The sequence below is a fragment of the Anneissia japonica genome, unplaced genomic scaffold, assembly GCF_011630105.1.
Source record: "Anneissia japonica isolate Jap-2015-1 unplaced genomic scaffold, ASM1163010v1 scaffold288297_len153801_cov211, whole genome shotgun sequence".
NCBI classification, from domain to species: Eukaryota; Metazoa; Echinodermata; class Crinoidea; order Comatulida; family Comatulidae; genus Anneissia; species Anneissia japonica.
In genome coordinates, this window is record NW_022715073.1 from 17,904 (window position 1) to 37,957 (window position 20,054).

Here is a 20,054-nt window from a genome sequence, read left to right on the forward strand (position 1 = left end):
GGTGCCCCCCCCCCCCCCCACCCAAGTAGTTAAAAATCACATAAAATCACCTTATTTTGCGAATTGGCATCCCCCACTTCACCTTTGCGCCCCGCCATCAGCACCCCCATTTCAAGACTTCTAGATACAGTTGGGCATTTTTTAAGATAATACAGTATATACACTGTAAATGATTTCAAAGCAACGAATTAAATAAATTTAAAACACGCCTGGTTTATACAGATAAAGATTACACTTGATACAGATTGATGTTACAGCGGCCTTATGTATTGCTGTCTCTTATACACATCTAGATGTGTATTTTGGCACGGAATCAATACCGTGCCGAGAACGCCAAAGAATCGTTCTTCGTAAAAGAACCGTTATTCGTGGGGTAGTTTTTAGCTGCAACATAAATAGCAACCTGATTTTACCTACTGTACGTTAAACTTAGCCAGGCTAGGCCTATGTCTAGTACTAGTAGAATTGTTCAAAACGACGGAATTGAAAATTAATTTTTATCAGACTTTGTGAAATAATTCTCATGTAATTTAGCCTCTTTTAATTTTACCATCTGGTACCATAAAATCCTAAAAGAAATCTTGCAATTTGCATGATCTTCGATTTCAACGAGAGCTTGCAAGAGTGCCACTTCCAGGATACCACAAGGCCTCTGACCTGGATGCCCAGGGCCTCTAACCCAGCGTTACACCAAGGCGGTTACATCACTTACAATAATAGAATCTAATTTCCTTTTCATCAAATTTCTTCAACATGGTGAGCGAATAATGAGTTTAGAAAATAATGAAATTGTGAACTTGATAGGAAATTTCACAACGAACAATTTAATTATTAATGTTTCATTTTGAAATACAATTTCTTTATTCCTGTGAAATGGAAAGATCGTTTATTAATTTTCAGGAGTATCCAAGAAGTACATCCACTTTTTGTAATTTCCACACATGCTGTCTATGACACTACAATATTAGTGCGATGTTAATCATGTTTCATTGTGAAATATAATTTCTTTATTCCTGTGAAATGAAAGATCGTGTATTAATTATCAGAAGTATCCAAGAAGTACATCATCCACCTATTGTAATCGCCACACATGCTGTCTGACACTACAATATTAGTGCGATGTTAGATTGTTTTCATCAATTATTATTGATCATATCTTTTTTTTTATTCTAGCCTACATGACAACGTAAAAATGCATTAATTATTGTGCATCTCAGAAACTTTCACTCCAAATTTCTAGTGAAATAGTTTTTGTAAAATCCAGGTAATTTAGCCGCCGCCCCTAAATTCGCAGAAGGGACAGATAACATGCCCCATAAATTAAAAAAACACCCCAGGATGCTACAGGCTCCTTTGTCCTGATCAGAAACTAACAGCTTCCCGCGGGTCTGAGCTTAGTACGGATGATTGTAATGTAGGCATAAATTGCAACATGCATGATTAAGAGCTCCCAAAATCTAAACGCACTGCTAAGAAAAGGACTTTTATCTGTACCCCTTGACCAGCTAAAATACTTGTTTTAACAGTGGTTTAAAAGCTTCGTAAGAATTTCCTCTCTTGACCTATAAGTATGGCCTACTTTTGATCATAATACATTGGAAATCACTGGTTTCAGTCTGATTGGTCAGTTTTAGTATTGTTGTATATAAAATGTAATTAAGGACAGATTGCCAATGACTGATTAAAGAGTCAACATGTTTAACAACAACACGATGTCGTGTCTATTTATAATTGGAAGGTTTGAGGACGTCAATTCTTATCTTATAAGACCTTAATAGTAAACCCTCTGGTAAATTAACAAAACAACACCACAGAAACAGGTGTATCTTGGCGAACAATCTGTACGACGGACCACCAATCGGAAATTCTGTTCTTATTGTAGAACGTCAATGTCATCGATACGTATTGTTCAAGAACAGGTATAAGAAAGTGTTATGCAAACACTATACGTATTTTAATGATCTTTTTTTCAAGTTCAAGTTCGGATTTATTTTTCTTTAAAGGATATCTTCGGATTAGTGAGAACCGTTCATTATGTATCGAATTATCTATCGCTTTATTTTCTCTTAAGTTACTTCCTTTCCAACCACGCTCGCACCTGTCTGTGTGAAAATGGGAGAAGTAAATCTGTATTTCCGTATTAGGCTAAAGCTGCGTACAACGTTTCCTAATATAGTAAATAACGCGCTTGCTGACAGAAAACGTGATGTCAATGTTATGATAATGATGGCAATTGTGATGCCGATGATGATAATAAAATACCAAATAGTACCAAAGAGTAATAATAACCAGTGACAATAACAGCCCTAATAACAAAACAATAGTGATATTAATAATAATAATTAAAATAATAATATTAATAAATAATAGGCCTACTAATATTAATTGATAATAATAATAATACAAATAACAATATTACAAATAATAATAATAACAACAACAGCAGCAGCAGCAACCACAACAACAACAACAACAACAACAACAACAACAACAACAACAACAATAATAATAATAATAATAATAATAATAATAATAATAATAATAATAACAACAATAATAATAGCAACAATAATATCAATAGGCCTAATAACAAATATGTTTAGGGTCTGGTTCGTAAGTTAACACTTAATACAGTATATATAGGCCTATATACTATACGTGCCCGAATAGGAAAACACAAGAACTAAAAAAAAATATCTTGACTTGAAACGCAAAACAATATCAATAACAATATCATGGTGGATCCACTTTACGCGTAAATTCAAACTATGTGGACCCATCTTATGCAAAAAATATAAAAAATCTGGACCCATTTTCTTAATTTTACCCACTTTAGGCTAAATATGATAAATCTGGATCCATTTTTCAAAAAGTGGACCCATTTTAAGCATAAAATTGCATAATTTGGACACATTTTTAAATTTGTGGACCCATTAGAAAAACTGTGTAGGACTGTCCCAACTACTGGCTACGGCATTGTTCGTCGTCCACCATCGCAGTGTGTGCGCGGCTAAGGAATAATATAGAAAAAAATAAGGCAACTGAGAGGCCAAGACCGGCTTGTAACGGAATGTAACTAGAGTGCACATAGTTCATCAAGTCAATCATTTTTCATTAGTTTGTATAATATTAATTAAATGTTTTACACAAAAGGAAAAATTATTTTTAGTGAAAGAATAGAAACTATGATTTCATAATGGAATTGTGTTCATTTGGTTGTGAAATGAATAGGATATGTTATCCTTAAATCGAAAATAAAAACTCACTGTCAAAAAAAAAACTTTCGTTAATCAGCATAATGCTTGCTCGCTTACACAAACAAGGTTAGTTGTGACCGAATGGGACGTTTTTGTTTAGTTCGAGTCTCTGACAATCCCAGTGCGTATAAAAATGTTACATTCTTCAAGGTGTAGGCTGTATATCACTGTCTCTTATTTTCGTTATTACAAAATCTGTTATTATTGTTTTTATATTTTATTGTTATGTTGACAGACGCGGATCCAGAATTCATCCTGACTATCGCGCAGGTGGGGTATCAAGGGGAAAGCTTCATCTCACCATCTTACAATGGTGCAGTGGCGTAATGCCAATGCACTCTAGTGCGTCGATCCGCAGGGCCCCACCTCTAGGGGCCCCGGGCGACTGCGTCCCCACCACCCAGCCTAGAATCCACCCCGCCCTAAAACAACTGAAAGTTAAATAAATGATTACCCATCATAGTAGGTATATTACCGTGAATGCACGAATAAGCGCCGCCCTCAAATAAGCGCCGTAAATATTTTCAAGCCTATACCGTAAAACCGCGAATAAAAGCACAATAGTCTTAATCTCAAGAAGCCCATCTCGAATTGAAGCCCTCTCTTTAGTTTGCAAAGATAACCTTGAACAGTGGAGTGTGCCACATCTAGACCCCCCCCCCACCCAAGTAGTTAAAAATCACATAAAACCTTATTTTGCGAATTGGCATCCCCCACTTCACCTTGCGCCCCGCCATCAGCACCTCCATTTCAAGACTTCTAGATACAGTTGGGCATTTTTTTAAAGATAATACAGTATATACACTGTAAATGATTTCAAAGCAACGAATTAAATAAATTTAAAACACGCCTGGTTTATACAGATAAAGATTACACTTGATACAGATTGATGTTACAGCGGCCTTATGTATTGTTTCATAGTAGCAATTCACAAAATTTACAGAATTAATTTTGAAAAAGCACCCCTCTTTACTTTGCAAAAGTAGCATCGAAAAGAAGCCTATCCAAAGTTTTAAATAAAAAAAAAAAAAAAAAAAAAAAAAAAGTCCAAGGCTTCAATTCGTGGTTTTACGGTATATCAGGTATTAAAAAATAATTTTTAATAGAATAATTTTAATTTATTTCTTCGAAATAATTTATTTTTATATAGCGCCAATAAACAATTATTCTGACAGCGCTTTACAGAATGATGGGATGCAGTAGCAATTTGTACATAACTATTAATTCACTTTTATTACTCTAATATATATATATTTAATTTATTTAATTTTTAATAAAACGCTTTTTTCAATAAATAAGTTTAAATAATAATTATGGCAATTCTGAACAAATTTAATCAAAACAGAATATGTCTGCTTTATTAACGAATTGTGTCCATTCAAACATCTGCTTGACTTATAGCATCGTGGATAGAAAATACAAATGCAGTGAAGAAACTAATTTGAAAACTTTTAACTGGACTCTAAAATAACGATGGGCAAGGTGTATGGATTAGAATGGATATTTTTTAATACTGCAGCTGTTGTCTCACGACTGAATCCCTGAAATGTTTTAAAATGTAGCAATAGTATATATTTTATAGTTTATAAGCCGTCTAGAGCTTTTTTTCTCAATAATAGATATTTTCAGTTCAATATCAGCATATCTATATAATTAGGCATAGGGCTATTTTTCAATATCGATATAAATTCTAAAAGATAATTCAATTCAATACAATATAATGAGTCATGTTTTGTTAAAACCAATGTTTAAAACTATGACTTATAGAACTACAGCTGCTTTCTGATGTAAACGACTAAAATCTGATGTATTATTTGTTTAAATACTTTATGTTAAATCCTGCAAACACCGTGCCGGTAAGTATCACCGGGATGACTTATACACATCTAGATGTGTATAAGAGACAGCCATCGTATCAATGTGACACCGGCATATCCAGCTTCGTAAGAACACTGCTATTTACAAAAAGGTACACGTTTAGAAAAAGATGATATATATGATTATTCTACTAATTTGTATAAAGTAATATTAAATCACCTATTCAGGCCAATTTCAGTGCTGCCAAACCGCCCGGCGCTGCTCATGAGCATAGAATGCTACTGATTGATTATAGTCCCTAACATCGTCATTCATGAAGTTGCAATCACTTTCATTTTTATCTCTCACCCTGACCTGTTACTTGTAACGGTTCGAAGGTCTGGATCCGCGCCTGAATATAATATTAATATGTATTTTGATTTTTTTTTTCGAATTTTTTTCATTGACTACGATTTTTTGTTGAGTATTATATTCATTCGACTGATTCGTAAAATAGACTGGATGAAAACATTTTTAACGTAAAACATATACTGCCACAAGCCGAAGAAACTCTAAGCAGTATCGCGGTAACTATGCAGCCATTTTGTTTTGTCAAGTATTTACCAGTTTTCTATTCGATTAGTATTGATATTGTGTCGATAAAGTATAATTACTAGGTATGATAATTGGCAATAAGCTTAATTGGAGAGAACAATGTAAATTAATCATGTCAAAGGGAAATTCTAGACTCTACTTTTTAAGGTAACTAAATCATTTTATGTTGATCTCACAATTCGACGACTGTTCTAAAAAATCAATAATGGAAAGTGTTTTTGTATATGGATGTATCATTTGGTTTAATAGCTTCCGAAATCCGATCTTAAAAACGTAAAATGTTTAGGAAATAAGGCTTGCAGGTTGATAAAGCAGAATATTTAAATTGATGACATATGCAATGGGAAAGTCTACGAGTAACCATAATGCAAGAGAAAGACCATCCGCTTCAAAGAAATTACCAATGGTTAAGATCTGGTAGACGACTTAGGACTGCTCGATGCAGAGGACAACAGGTTTCTCAAATTCGTTCTTTTCCGTCAGACTATTTTTATTGAACTAAATTCAGGCCTTATGTAGATTAAGATTCTTTTTATGCTTTATAATTTGTGTACGTTTCCCTTTTTCTACTAAAATTTGAGCAATTGTACGTTAAACCAAATTTCCGATAGGACAAATAAAGTGAACTCATGAAATTAATTATGACTGGCTGGTCGTTCGTTAAACAGGATTATAATTATATCAATTTCACCGCTGCGCGTGTGGGCGTGGTTTAACGAAGAATGACCAGTCGAATACGGCCAAGTTTTTTTCATAGAGGGCGCTATTGCGGAATGTCTTGGCTATGAGCTAGCTGCGAGCGAACTTGATGGTAGTAGTTTTGGTTTAGGTTCATGCCGGGGATAGAAATGGTAAATCTAGGCCAGTGTTGTAAATGTCTCACATTATTATGATTAGGAATTAGGGATTTCACAATAATCAAGATAACTAGTCTAGGCGTACGCCAGATCAAACGGCTAGAAAAAGCATAGCCTAGATCGACAGGGGTATTATCCCCCGCTGACTAGGCCTAAAAAGCATAGGTAGGCTCCTACCTAGCCTAGGCCTATGTCTTTTTTAGCCCAGCTGCGTACGTAGGCTAGGCGTAGGGGCCTAGCTAGGCTAGGAGTAGAGAGAGGTTTACGTTTTTTTGAAGCCTTCTAATCCTGATCTTCCCAATAAAATATCTATAATCTTCCTCACTATCAAATACTTTATTGAGTTTGTCGATCTGATATTGCACGTTTTACTATTATGGGGGTTTGAAGTCTGGGGCCGACTAGGCCTAGGCCTAGAGCCTCGGTCAGGGCCCCAGAATAAAATTCTGGTAGGCCTAGTGTTCACAGGTGTTTATGGCTTAGTATGATCCAAATTGTGATTTTAGACCACAATGGAATTGGCAATCAAAATAAAAATGTTTAATTTTTACTCTAACAACCTCATCGCATGATTGGGGGGGGGAGCACATGCCCCCATCCCCTCACTCGCCACAAACCACCTCCCCCACTGGCACTTTCACTGCCAACAAAGACTCCTCCACTGTTCCCATGCTCAAATGTTAAACAAATAAATCTCAGCTACAGACGGTAGTCATTTGAATTGTAACTGTAATTTGTAATTGTAGGGTTTTTTTTTTTTAATAGAAAATGCTGCACTCAACTAAGGCCATTCTTTGGAACACACTGAATTCCAATCATTGTCAATATCATAAAAGAGAAATTGGAGTTTTTTTAACAGATTGGGCAAAGAGATTTAGACTGAGTAAAGCATTAACTTTTAAAAAGTAAGTACTGTATCACGTAAATATATTATTGTCAATAATTGTACAAGATAGTAACATAATTTAGAAAAAATAATCATAGTGTAATAATATTTTTGTAAAAAGTACTGTTTGGAAAATAAATGAGAATTTCTGTATTACAATAACAAACCTGTCTTTTATTCACAGTAAAAAACCAAAGTATTTTGAAAAACTTCCATATGAAGTCGCAGCGGGAGATTATGTGGTTATGATTGGCGGCGCCGTCCATTATACTGGTGGTCAGTGGTTTGGCCGTGAAAAAAAATGGTTCACTAGACTGCCAAGTAGGTCGGAAGTTGAAAATGATTATATTGATGCAATCGACTTTAAAAGTACCGGCATTGAAAAAAATGGTTTAAAGCACTTGGGTAAGAAATTACGGTATATTTAATTCCTCTGGAAAAAATGATACTGTATAATTTACTGGATACCGTACAAGTTATACACAATTTATTTTTTCTCCATTTTGTTTTTTTAAATAGCGCCCTCTTTAGTCTGTGTTGAATAAAATAGGTTCATAATAACGGTTATATATTTATTTCCTTGATAGAATACGTATTCATCACATTAAAATGGTCTTAAATTGAATCAAATTTCAAATGTAAAGTAATTTTTTAATTTTTTCTCATTTACTTTATTTATAGTTGCCCTAAAGAAATTGATCTATTTTGTTTTTGAAATAGCACCATCTTTAGTTTGTGTTAATAAAGTAGGTCCATAATAATGGTTGTATTTTTATTTCCTTGATGGAATACACATTCATCACATTAACATGGTCTTAAATTGGATCAAATTACAAATGTAAATTAAATTAAATTGTTAATTTTTTTTTCATTTACAGTTGCCCCAAATAAATTGATCCATTTTGTTTTTGAAATAGCACCATCTTTAGTTTGTATTGAATAAAATATGTTCATAATAACGGTTACATATTTATTTCCTTGATAGAATACACATTCATCACATTAACATGGTCTTAAATTGAATCAAATTCCAAATGTAAATTAAATTAAATTGTTACTTTTTTTCTCATTTACTTTATAGTTGCCCTGAAGAAATTGAAGTTCTTGAGCTTTGCAGACTGTCCGTTCGTTGATGATAGCTGCATGTCTCAGCTTGTTAACTTCCGAGATTCTCTAACCCACTTGGACATAAGCAGATGTCATCGGATAACAGCAAATGGCTTTGGATTATTACACAAGCTTAGGTGAAAAGATTGTTTTTGTTTTATACTAGACAGGGGAGGGTGGCTTTGATTATTACTCAAGCTTAGGTGAAGAGATTTTCTTTGTTTTATACTAGACAGTGGTGTGGGGGAGGGAGGGGGTGTGCGTCTCCCATTGAACATGTCCGAGGCAAAAAAAAAACCACCTTATTTCGCGACTTAGTGCCCCCTATTTCAAGATACCAGAATGTATTATTGTCATAATAATAATAATTATTATTATCAATGGTAGGCTTATATAGCACCACCTTATGAAAAGATGTGCTTCACATATCATTACCCCGGTCATTGGATTAAACACATACGGAACACAAACTCAATTCCCCGTGGTAGTATTCTATTCCATAACATTGCAGCAGCTAATCAGCGCATTTGGCATTTAACCCTACAGGTACCCACTTGCTGTCTTTGCTGATAAAGTGCCTTGCTCAAGGACACAAGCAAAAATGTAGAGCGAGGGAGTGAAACCCTGACCTCAAGATTGGGAAACCAAACCGCTTCTACATCATAAAGCCATCACTTATAATACTGCAAATTAGGTTTTCAATTCATGACATGAATTCTAGTGATGTTTCCGACTGAAATTCAACATGAATATTCAATATGCTTGATTTCCATTCTTACAGACAACTAAGAATATTATGCACATCTTTAATAGATACTTGCGCATTATACTGTACACAGTTACTTTTGATTTTTACCAAACGTTCATTATTAGTGCAATATCCAATGGAAATGCTAATCAAATTCAGTGACACTTTGCGAAACAAGCAACTAAGACTTCATTATCTCTAACCTCCATAATTAACATCTGTTGTACTATTTACTGCAAACAGATTAACAAATGAAGATATAATTTACATTGGGCTTTGTTCCCTCAATTTTTAGGTGGGGTTACTAATGCTAATGAAGAAACATGTATTATTACTTTCAGAAACTTGGAGAGAGTAAATATGAATGGATTAAAGGATATGGAAGATGTCAAGTTAGTTGCGCTAATGTTGGAAGATATTATACCAAATTTACGCCTGGAAATAGTCACAGAACACCTGAAGCAAGTTGAAAGTACCATCAAACACACAAAGGAACACGGTCTTGTTTTGGATGAACTGAAAGAACCTTTAGATGCCAAAAATGCCAGTAAACAGCCAAATGTGCGTGGCTTGATCTTAAAAGAACTTGAAAAAAACCCAATCCCAAATTTAACACCTTCAAAAAGAACATTACTAGAGTCAACGTCTAAATGACCAGAGACATTTACAGTAAATATATAATAAATCAGAAAGTAATGGAAATATATTTATTGATTGTTTTTTACCATGAAGTTAAAATAGTGTTGATTTTATATTCCACTGTCAGTCAAATGGGAGGTAGGAGATTGGTTGGTGCTCCACATTTCCAGGTTAGGTTTTTTGTAACAACTGTGATTTGCCTATATATGGGCAAATTACTTTTATATCTGTCACTCACTGGAAATTGATTTTTTTTTAAATGTATGGACAGTGTATCATAGATACTGATAAAAATAATAAAGGTTTTTTTTTCCCCCAAGAACAGTAGCAACTTACTGTATTCTTAAATAAACTGAGGCATGACAACTATAATTATCAATTGACTCATGGAAGTCAGTGCATGGGTATAACCATGAACACCTCCAGGAAGGGATTTCTTCCAAATTGGGACCCCTGCAATGATATTAAATCTGAAACGAATAAAAAACAAACTTGAAATCCGAGCAGATAAGTTTATATTAAATCGGAGTTACAATAGGCACGTTCAGATGGGCTTTAAGGCCTGTTTACACTATGACGATAAGGATCAGCGATAAAAAGCTAAAACGCAATTGTTCATATAGAAATTAAAAGAAATAAGATAAGTTTTCACACTGCACGATTTAATAACGATTTATCGTGTATACGATAAAACAGTATTTTCACAAATCAAATCAAATGATGTTATAATCATGGGAAAACAATTTTCTATGATTATGAAGTCATTTGATTTGATTTGTGAAATTATATTTTCATTGTATAAATGATAAATCGTTATCGAATCGTGCTACTGTGAAAACTTCTTTCATCTATTTTCTATATGAACAATTGCTTTTTATCATTGATCGTTATTGTCGTAGTGTAAACAGGCCTTAAGACTATAAATCTACAACAGACGTACCAAAATAATTGCCTGTTGCTACCAACAATTGTAAACGCCATGCTTATCCAATAGAAGCATCATTTACTTCAAAGCTAGTCCAAAATTTGGGATTAGGACTAATCGTTACTGGCTCTACCCAAGTATAAGCAGAGGTGGCGTCAGGATTCCACAGATGAGAAAAGAGAGAGAGAGGGGGGCCCCCCGACAGAGGGCCCTGAGGATGAAGCTTGATGCCCATATAGTGTAATCGCTACACTTTCGGTGATGCTGATTAGTCGATTTGGGGAGCCCCACTCAGTACAATTGCACTGAAAACATTGTAGCGACAGTGTAGCGATTTTAAGTTAACCAGGATTTGACTGGGATAATGTTCACCGTCCACCCAGGAAAAAACTCCTTAAATTTAGGGAATTGAATTGACATAATTTAGTCTCATTTTGTAAATATTCAAACTATTCTTTCCTGAGCACCGCAACAAGAGAGCCAGCTTTCCTTCTACAGCTTGCCTACTACAGATCCGGTTAAAGGGGGAGGGTTTACACTAAATGACAGGTGTAAGATAAAAACAAAATTGAGATTTATTCTTGCATTTTATACACACAATTACACATTGCCACTAACATATGTAGATTCATAATTCATTAAGATATTACATTGATCAAATTTTAATGGTTGTAATATCGCTACATCTCAATCCAATCTCACAAAGTGTATACAAACAGATATAACCAAAAAAAAAAATGAAATTAATGCCTCTTGTGATATGGTTTCAAAGTACAGCTGCGGTTTGTTGGTTAAAATTCCTGGGTTCATATCCTGTTCGGTGAAGAAATGTAAAAATAAGAAAGAATTAAGTAAAATAAATAGACCTGTTGATACAGTAATGCTTTCCAAAGAGCATTAGTTAAATAGTTGTTAATTTTGAAATACAGGTGGAAGCATAGTAACTGCTGCACTAAACAAGTCACCCAGTTTTGCAGATTTAGACAGCGCCATCAACATAAATCCATGAAGCCTGTAAGGATCGGCTCAGATTGCAAAACTAGAGTGGCTTCGAACAAGCAAGCACTCGGAGCATCTATAAACAACATTTCTCCTGAGGTTTGCACAAAACGTCCCAAAATATAGCAGGAGAATCACATCATTTTGCATGGTATCCCATATGTTCCAGGTTGAAAAAAAATATACTGTAGTAACTATCAAAAATAATAGGGGGAGACCCTTTAATGACAAAATACTGTTTATTATTTACTGATTAAAATACCATTTGACATTGAACTCTCTCCATCTACATCCTTCTGTACAAATTAATTTCTCTTCCTAATTTCAATTATTTTTAGCTTATAAATATCTTGATTATCCTGGGTCAGAATAGATGTATACCAAAGCCAAATGTTTGTCGTATTCTTGCCCAAAAATTCTCCTTCCATCCTTCTTTTGTTCGCTCAACCTCATTATCAGGAACTCCAGTTTGAACAAGCTTCATTGAGGCTCCATCTGGTTCCTGGGAAAATTCCATAGTTACTACCGAGTAGTGTGCTGCAAGACAACAAGTAATATTTCTTTACTGCTATTTTAAGCGAATGTTTTCTGATTGGTTAAGAAGCAGGCAGTAAAAAGTACTATTCCAATGAAAAAAGTACTATTCCCCTGAAAAACTACTTTTTTGATCTGTCGCATGGTGCAAACTCTAGGCCCCACCATTGCGCTGATGGTAGAGGGGACTGCGACCTCTACAACGAAAGAGATTGGCCCTTGACCGCACCACAGATCAGGAAGTAGACGATAAACAATAATTATGGAGGCTTTCAAGCCTCTGGATGAAGGAGGAGTAGCCAAGGCCTATTCTTGATGAAGCTGATAACAAAAGCACTAAAAGACCACTTAAATATCTCTTGTCAATAGTTGACAAATATTGCAAGACGATAGATTGAAATTAAGGAAATGAGCAAAAAAAAATACCTATATACATTCTTTGATCGCCTAGGCCCAAATTAATAGGCCTCTAGGCCAGGCTTGGAAGAAGTAAGTACTTTTTTAGGCCTTGTAGAATCTATGTATGAGGTATATAAAACAAATATTGGCTATTCTAGATTCGGGGAAATCTATTGTGAAATCATAGCCTAGATAGGCTACGATCTCCACATCACCTCTGGGCAATAGATTTCACCATTCTCCTCTTGAGCAGTCAATATTTGTATAATACTGTATTTCACAACCCCTTTGGATAATAAATATATGAAAATGTTGTTAAGTTCATTGACATTAAGTGCTATATGTAAATTGTAGACTTTTTATTTAACATTTTATTATCAAAATTTCTGATGACCCAATACAACAGTGCAAGGCTTGTTCAATAATTTAATTTAAGCCTGGTTCTCACGAGAGCCCTAGTATCCGGATCGGGAGCTAACCGTTTGCGCTAACCGCTAGCAGTATCCGGATACCGCTAACGGTTAGCAAGCGCTATCGGTTAGCAAGTTGAGCGCGTTTCTATCATCAACCAATCACACATACGCGTTTACAATTTCCAGTTTCTTATTGGTCAGTGATTCGATCATCATATTTTTGGTATCTGGATCGGCATTTTCTCATATGGACGTACGACAGCTAATGTTTAGCATGATTAGGATCCTGCTAACCGTTAGCTGCCGTGTGAGAACATAGCCATTATCAAAATTTCTGATGACCCAATACAACAGTGCAAGGCTTGTTCAATAATTTAATTTAGCTTACCATCTGGCCAATTGCGAAACCTCCATTTCTGGACTATTTTTTTGTCCATTTCCTGTAAGATATTAACAACAATCAATCTTTATACTTGCAAATTATATGTAAAAAAAAAACACCCCAAAAAAATAAAGCATTATTAATTAATTTACATGGAAAGTTTATCTAACATACCAGCACATCGAAGAAGCCAGTGACATTGCCTCCAAATAGTGAAAACTTCCCTCCTTTCTCAACCTCCATTTCTGCAGAACTTCTGGTGAAAGCTTCCACTTTCTGTAGACATAATTGAGAAGCATATCAAAAACCAGTCGCATAGAGTGGCACCACATCACTGACAATTACAGCCTTAGTAGTCAAATGTGAATCAAGCAAAATGGCTCAGACGGTACAGTGTACTCACCTTGGGGTCTGTAAGGACTTGGTATATATCCTCCACTGCACAGTTAAACTTCTCGGTACATGTCAACTTGGTTGTATGAATTCGAACCCCAACCTTTAGGTTTTTAACACCGGCTATCTGATCCTTGACGCCATTATGATTGGACAGATTTTTTGGGGGTGTCTGTCGGAAAAATTATTTAAAATTCAACAGTTTCAGACACTTAAAATTTGTTTTGGGAAGTATAACAAAAAAAATGGTACTATTCAATGACTACTGACTAGGTACTCTAATAACCATGGAAGTCATTTTAATTGCATCCCATATGGCCTGTATCAACCCTGTCTCTTATACACATCTAGATGTGTATAAGAGACAGATATACATTCTTTGACTTAACTTTATTAATTAATATGACTGTCCTTTTCATCTTTAACATAAAAATTATAATAAAAGATTATATCTGTCTCTTATACACATCTAGATGTGTATAAGAGACAGAGTTAACACAGATACTATATTTGATCAATTAATTCCATACATATTACTTCCTCCTTGGATTGGTATATTCTATATTTCATAATGTGATTCCTGGCAGTGCTGGCATCATTATTTCCCTGACAGGAGGTCTATCATTTACAGACAAATGAACTACAGTTAATCTAGAGGTCATGTCATCTCTAGATGCCCATAAATGGCAATCAGGCCAGCTGTCACTTATTATTTTTTTTCAGCAGATTTTAATGCATCTCCCTAACATCTGGGCTGGCTTACAGATACCCCAGACTTTGAAATACAAAGGAAGTGTCAAGCAGGAGGGGAAGGGGAGTATAGAATACCATTTAGTTATTATTTAGTGGGATTGTTTTATCCTTTCAGTGCCGTTGCTAGTGACCTGATAATTATTATTATTGTTTAATTTCCTTGTTCTGCTGTTCTATGCTTTCCTTGGTACTTAATAGGTAGCCCGCATGCCAAATTTGACCCGTGGAGACATTTAATCTGGTCTGCGTGAAAAAATAAAAAAACAATTATAATAAAATTAAAGTAAATCATTTGGTAAATAGGTTTCCCCAATTATAAGTGAAGACAAAAACACAATCCTTTTTGAGAGAAAAAAAAATAATTTTCCCATGAATTTTTTTCTCCTGGCCTATTTTCTCAGTTATTTCCCCCCAGTATTTTCAAATGTATTTTTCAACTATGTATTTTTCCTCCTACTTTTCCCATTGGTGTTTTTCAACAGTTTATGTTTATTGCATAAGGCAGAATATATTATTTATTTTATTTTGCTTTTTTTTGTTCTCTCTATATAAATTAATTTTTGTCTAGTGAAGGTAAGGTTACAACATAAAGGTGTGCCAATGATACAAAAGCCTTATCCAATCAATTGACAGATTGACTCTTGATGCATTTGCAATACTGATGAAGCTAAAGACACATTGTAGAAATGTTATTTTACAATGTTTGCATCCGGGTTTACTATACTTAAGAAATAGAGGAAAGAAAACAGGAAATCTCTTTAACATACTTGCTCCTTTAGCCTTTGGATATCACACTTATTTCCTAGTTGCTCTATATACACCCATATTTGGCTGCATTTAATACCCCAGACCTTCATTTAAAGAAATCAGAGGAGAGCTACATATAGTTCTCCTAGTATCAAAAAGCTGTATGGCCTCGCCTTAGTATTTTGCAAAATCGGTGACGTTATTTGAAGAAAGGGGGTCCGGTTCTCGATTAGAATTTGGAGCATTTTTAGAGGACCATAACTGAAAAGATTATTCTACGATTATTACGCCAACACTTATTTCAAATTCTCTGTTACATATAAATTATACGTACTAAATAATTTTTAAATGTTTATATCATACTAATGTTTGTTATACAATGAATGGAATTTCTTATTTTTTAACATTTTCTTTATCCTGTGACAACTATGGTATGAACAAAATGTTGATATGTGTTCTTTAATTAAAGTTACAAAATGTTAATGTTTGCAGTACCCTAATATTGTTGTGTGGAACAACAAAAAGTAGAATTTGAAATTACAAAAAAAAACATTCTAACAAGTTGCTTCACAACTGAGATATTATCTTTGGCCCTTTAAAAAAATTCATTAAGAGCCAGGGCAGTATATCTTTAAACCTTACCCACATTTGTTTTGGCATATTATGGTTATCTCATACAATTCTTTTACAGTCTCCTTAAAAAAAGTCCACTAAGCCTTAGCAGATGCCATAAAATACCTTAACTTTATTAATTAATATGACTGTCCTTTTCATCTTTAACAAAAAAAATTATAATAAAAGATTATATTGATAACATATAAATACTTTAAAATATATTAAAACAAAAGTTTAAATAGATGATATATACTCACATCTACTTCTGAAGCATCATTTTCATCACTTAAATTTGGGATTTCAACTTCACCTTTCAACTCTGTTTCACAATCTTTTAATGTACCTAGAAAAAAAACATAATAATAATATTATCACAATAGCAATAATATAGATACTTCCTGTGGTTAAATCTGGGCAAAACCCTCGAAATATAATTAAAACACTGAAATTTTCTGAGGGTTTGAATTCCAGTGGTAAGCCACAACGGCTTTTATTCACAAAATTGACTATATTTACTCACGGGTTGAAATACATCTTGGTTTCAATAGAATCGCTGCACACTATTGCCGACAGCTTTCAATGATGTTGATTGGTCGTTCAAATCGAGAAGCCTACCCGATTGCGCTGGGATTGCTACGCAGTACAACGATTGCATTGAAAACACTGTAGGCTTTAGTCAACAACTTGCAATGAAACAATTTAGTTTTTGCTTATTCAATATTATGATCATAAATTTACTACCACTCCTGACAATTCAATAACATACAGACAGGCCAACTTAGTTAGAGTAGGCTTTAGTATAGTATACAAACTTGAAGTGTTTGGTTCATACCTGTGTCAGTTTTTGTAGTAGCATTGTCAACCATTAAATAGAGTACAAAAGCAACTCCACTCCCTAATGCTTTATTCTTTCATAGCGAGTCCCCAACCACAATGAAATGCAGTATTTGATACTGCTTGGGGTTTGCCCTTAATGAAGATAAAAATAACATAACACAGACACTAAACATGGCTCACCTTTCCACTGAAGTTTAAGCACCCATTCATAAAAGAATATCAATTTAGCTTTCCTGTTATTTGCTGTTGCCTCACCTTCTATAGATGTCAATTCACATATTTCACAGGTGCCTGAAAAGGAGATGATATTAGTACAAAATACAAAATTAAGATGAATTCTAGATAATAAATTTGATTTACTGTACATGCCTGAAAACTCTATCAAATACCCACAATGAGCTTATCATTAAGTATAGGAGTGGAGTTACGATGCTTGGCTTCCAATCCTGGGGACCTCGGTTCAAGAGTGAATAAGTTTAACGTTTGGTTTGCTCTTGTGCCTAAAGCTGAATAAAATTATAGACAGTGGGCTAAACGGAACAGGTGGTTGGTGACAGGTAGAATGTGTGTGCGCTGAAATATGGGGATGTCAGCCTATAGTCACTAGTTAAATTCTACTGTTGCTCACTTTTACTTTCTGTAAGCAGTATGAGATAGCGAGAATGCACTCTTTTGGAGAGGGGGGTTCAGAGAAGTGTTTTGTACTCTCTTGAAAATCATGAAAAATCTTAACTAGACATATTTACATATTTAAAGTAAAATTTTCAAAAGCTGTCATACCCATTAAAAAATCCTACATCAAATCTTCTAACATATATTTATTTATGTCATTTTTAATTCCTTACCTTTTTCATCCTCAACTTTCAGATACATGAGCAAATTTAATAACTTCTCCTTAGACCAGGCTGTTGCATTTTTTTCAGTCCTAATATCAAATATAAAAATAAACAATAGAAAAGTTAATTATCTTAAGCTTGTTCATGTAAATAATGATTTATTCAGAAACAGCTATCCGACTGATTTCTTTGACTTTGAACGGGTACTTTGTAACTAATATAATAATAATGATAATAGTGTAGTTTTATATAGCGCACATATCCATCTAATGCAAGACGCTCAGGCCGCTTGATATGTGGACTAGGAACTCGATCCATGACTTTCTTCGCCCCTAAGGGCCCCTTCGTGTCTGTGCTACTGTACCCTGTAACCCGGTACCAGCAACTATCGTCGTCCACCACAGCCTTATTCAGAAAACATGTGGAGGGGAGAGCGGTGGCAGCATTGATATGAGAAAGTCTCGACTTTACTCCCAAGGTAGACCCTATAAACAACTGATTTTTTTTTAACAATAGTGTTTACATTTACTATATACTGTATAATTAAAATTTAAAGTTATAAATTAATTATTTTAATTTATAGTCTTTTTAATTTTTTTTCAGAATTTTGTTGGTGCGACTACAGTACACCAGTAGAGTATCTAGTCTTGAAATGGGGCAGGGGGTGGGAAAGGGGATGGAGCTTGATGATTAAGTGAGAGGAAGTTGGGCCACAAATTAAGGTGATACGAGGTGATCTTTAAGTAATGGAGATTTTCTGCTTTGTACATTTTTAATGGGGGAGGGTGACTGAGGGCACAAGTTTTTTTTTGGGAGGACATGCTTCAAATTTCATTGAATAATTATACAATTAACATGAAAATGAACTGCAATATAAAATTATTGGGGTTGATGACCAGGCCAATTTTTAAGCGTTAATAACTCACCCAAAATTTATAGTAGGCTAAAAAAATTGTAGTTATCATAGCTATATGATTGAATCACATATGGTCTGTGACTGAATGTACCCAAAAATCAAATCTTCCCAAAAATAGTATTGTTAAAATACAAGGTTGACCAAACAAAATATTTGTAAAAACAAAGAAAATTCTACTCTTTTTTTAAAGCCATTATTGAATGTCAAAAAGATCAAATCTACAGTACGGTAAATCAATTCATATGGTCTAACTGATTATTTATCTTTTTTTGGATAATATTTTTTTATTTCAATAATAAATTTTTTTATTTTGTGTGTCAATAATACCTTAAGATAGTTAATTATGTCACTGTCAGGTATTTTATTTATTTATATGAATTTTTCTATTTTAATTATTATTAACAGAATGTTTATGCTTAACCTTCAAATTAGAACGATGTAAGCCATATTGAAACATTGTTAAAAATTATCCAGAATCTTCATTTAGCTTCAATTCAAGGGTAGTAAGATAATACCCTTATTTTTGGCTTAACAACTGTTGAAGTACAGTAATTTTGTTTATGTTTATTTTTATTTGGGTATTGGGGTACCACCATGTTTTACTAAGGCAAGACTTTTTTTATACCCCGTTTAGCGAACCTGCCACCCGCCAATAATGATGATTTTTTTAATAAAATGTATTTTTGGCCAATTAGCGGGGTACTGAATTAGTGAACCCACCACCGGCCACAAAAAAAATGGAAATTTTAGAAAAAAATTTAAGGTTTTTAACTCCTCTGTCTGGATGTTTTTGGCAAACCTACTTGCTAAATAAGAAAACATTACATTTTTTCTGCCCTCCTCTGACGATCTTTAAAAAAAATAGTTAAAGTTAGCAAAACAAGGTTCTGACTGTATAAAAAATGTTTCACCCTATTTATGGAAAACCCAGCAAAGATAATAAGATATTAAGATTTTCTGAGTAAAATAAAACATAAATCAAATACAATTGTAATAATACTAATATCAATATGTTATGAGGGTAGAGGGGGCATAAAACACAAGTTTTTGTATGGTTTTCAGTATTTCTACAATCAATACAAACTTAATACTAGAGGTTAGGACTATACCTACTACTGCAGGCCTAGCCTGGGAGATAGGGATTATGACCGGTTGAGCCGCCGACAAGTTGAGCCGCCGGTCATTTCTATGGAACGCCAAGCGCGTCTCTCAGTGAATGTAGTGCATTAATTGCGGCGTATTTCACTTAAATTATTCGTTCTTGGTACTGTTGTTTGGGATGTATTTCAGTTTATTTACTCAATTATTTCAATTTATTTAATACTCGGTTTTTGCACTGATTTATTAAATATTTTGGGACGTATTTCAATTTATTTACTTGTTCTTTCTATCGTTTTAA

The 20,054-nt window shown here is 34.2% G+C and overlaps 2 protein-coding genes across 2 annotated transcripts in view; one reads left to right on the forward strand and one right to left on the reverse strand.

The window, feature by feature from the left end:
* Window positions 1-6,446: 6,446 nt before the first annotated feature.
* Window positions 6,447-9,969, forward strand: LOC117109152 (ATP synthase subunit s, mitochondrial-like). Its single transcript, XM_033251404.1, has 5 exons — window positions 6,447-6,520; window positions 7,292-7,431; window positions 7,597-7,817; window positions 8,494-8,656; window positions 9,609-9,969. The coding sequence occupies exons 1-5, from the start codon at window positions 6,503-6,505 to the stop codon at window positions 9,919-9,921; spliced, it is 855 nt and encodes a 284-aa protein (XP_033107295.1). The 5' UTR covers window positions 6,447-6,502; the 3' UTR covers window positions 9,922-9,969.
* A 1,414-nt stretch (window positions 9,970-11,383) lies between these two features.
* Window positions 11,384-20,054, reverse strand: part of LOC117109150 (activator of 90 kDa heat shock protein ATPase homolog 1-like) — a 9,420-nt gene continuing 749 nt past the window's right edge. The window contains exons 2-9 of the mRNA XM_033251399.1: window positions 17,749-17,828; window positions 17,084-17,194; window positions 16,320-16,409; window positions 15,472-15,515; window positions 13,962-14,123; window positions 13,733-13,834; window positions 13,565-13,616; window positions 11,384-12,367 (exon numbers count right to left, since the gene is read on the reverse strand). Coding sequence (XP_033107290.1) covers window positions 12,195-12,367; window positions 13,565-13,616; window positions 13,733-13,834; window positions 13,962-14,123; window positions 15,472-15,515; window positions 16,320-16,409; window positions 17,084-17,194; window positions 17,749-17,828 — 814 coding nt within the window. The 3' untranslated portion in view covers window positions 11,384-12,194. The remainder of the gene's footprint in view (window positions 12,368-13,564; window positions 13,617-13,732; window positions 13,835-13,961; window positions 14,124-15,471; window positions 15,516-16,319; window positions 16,410-17,083; window positions 17,195-17,748; window positions 17,829-20,054) is intronic.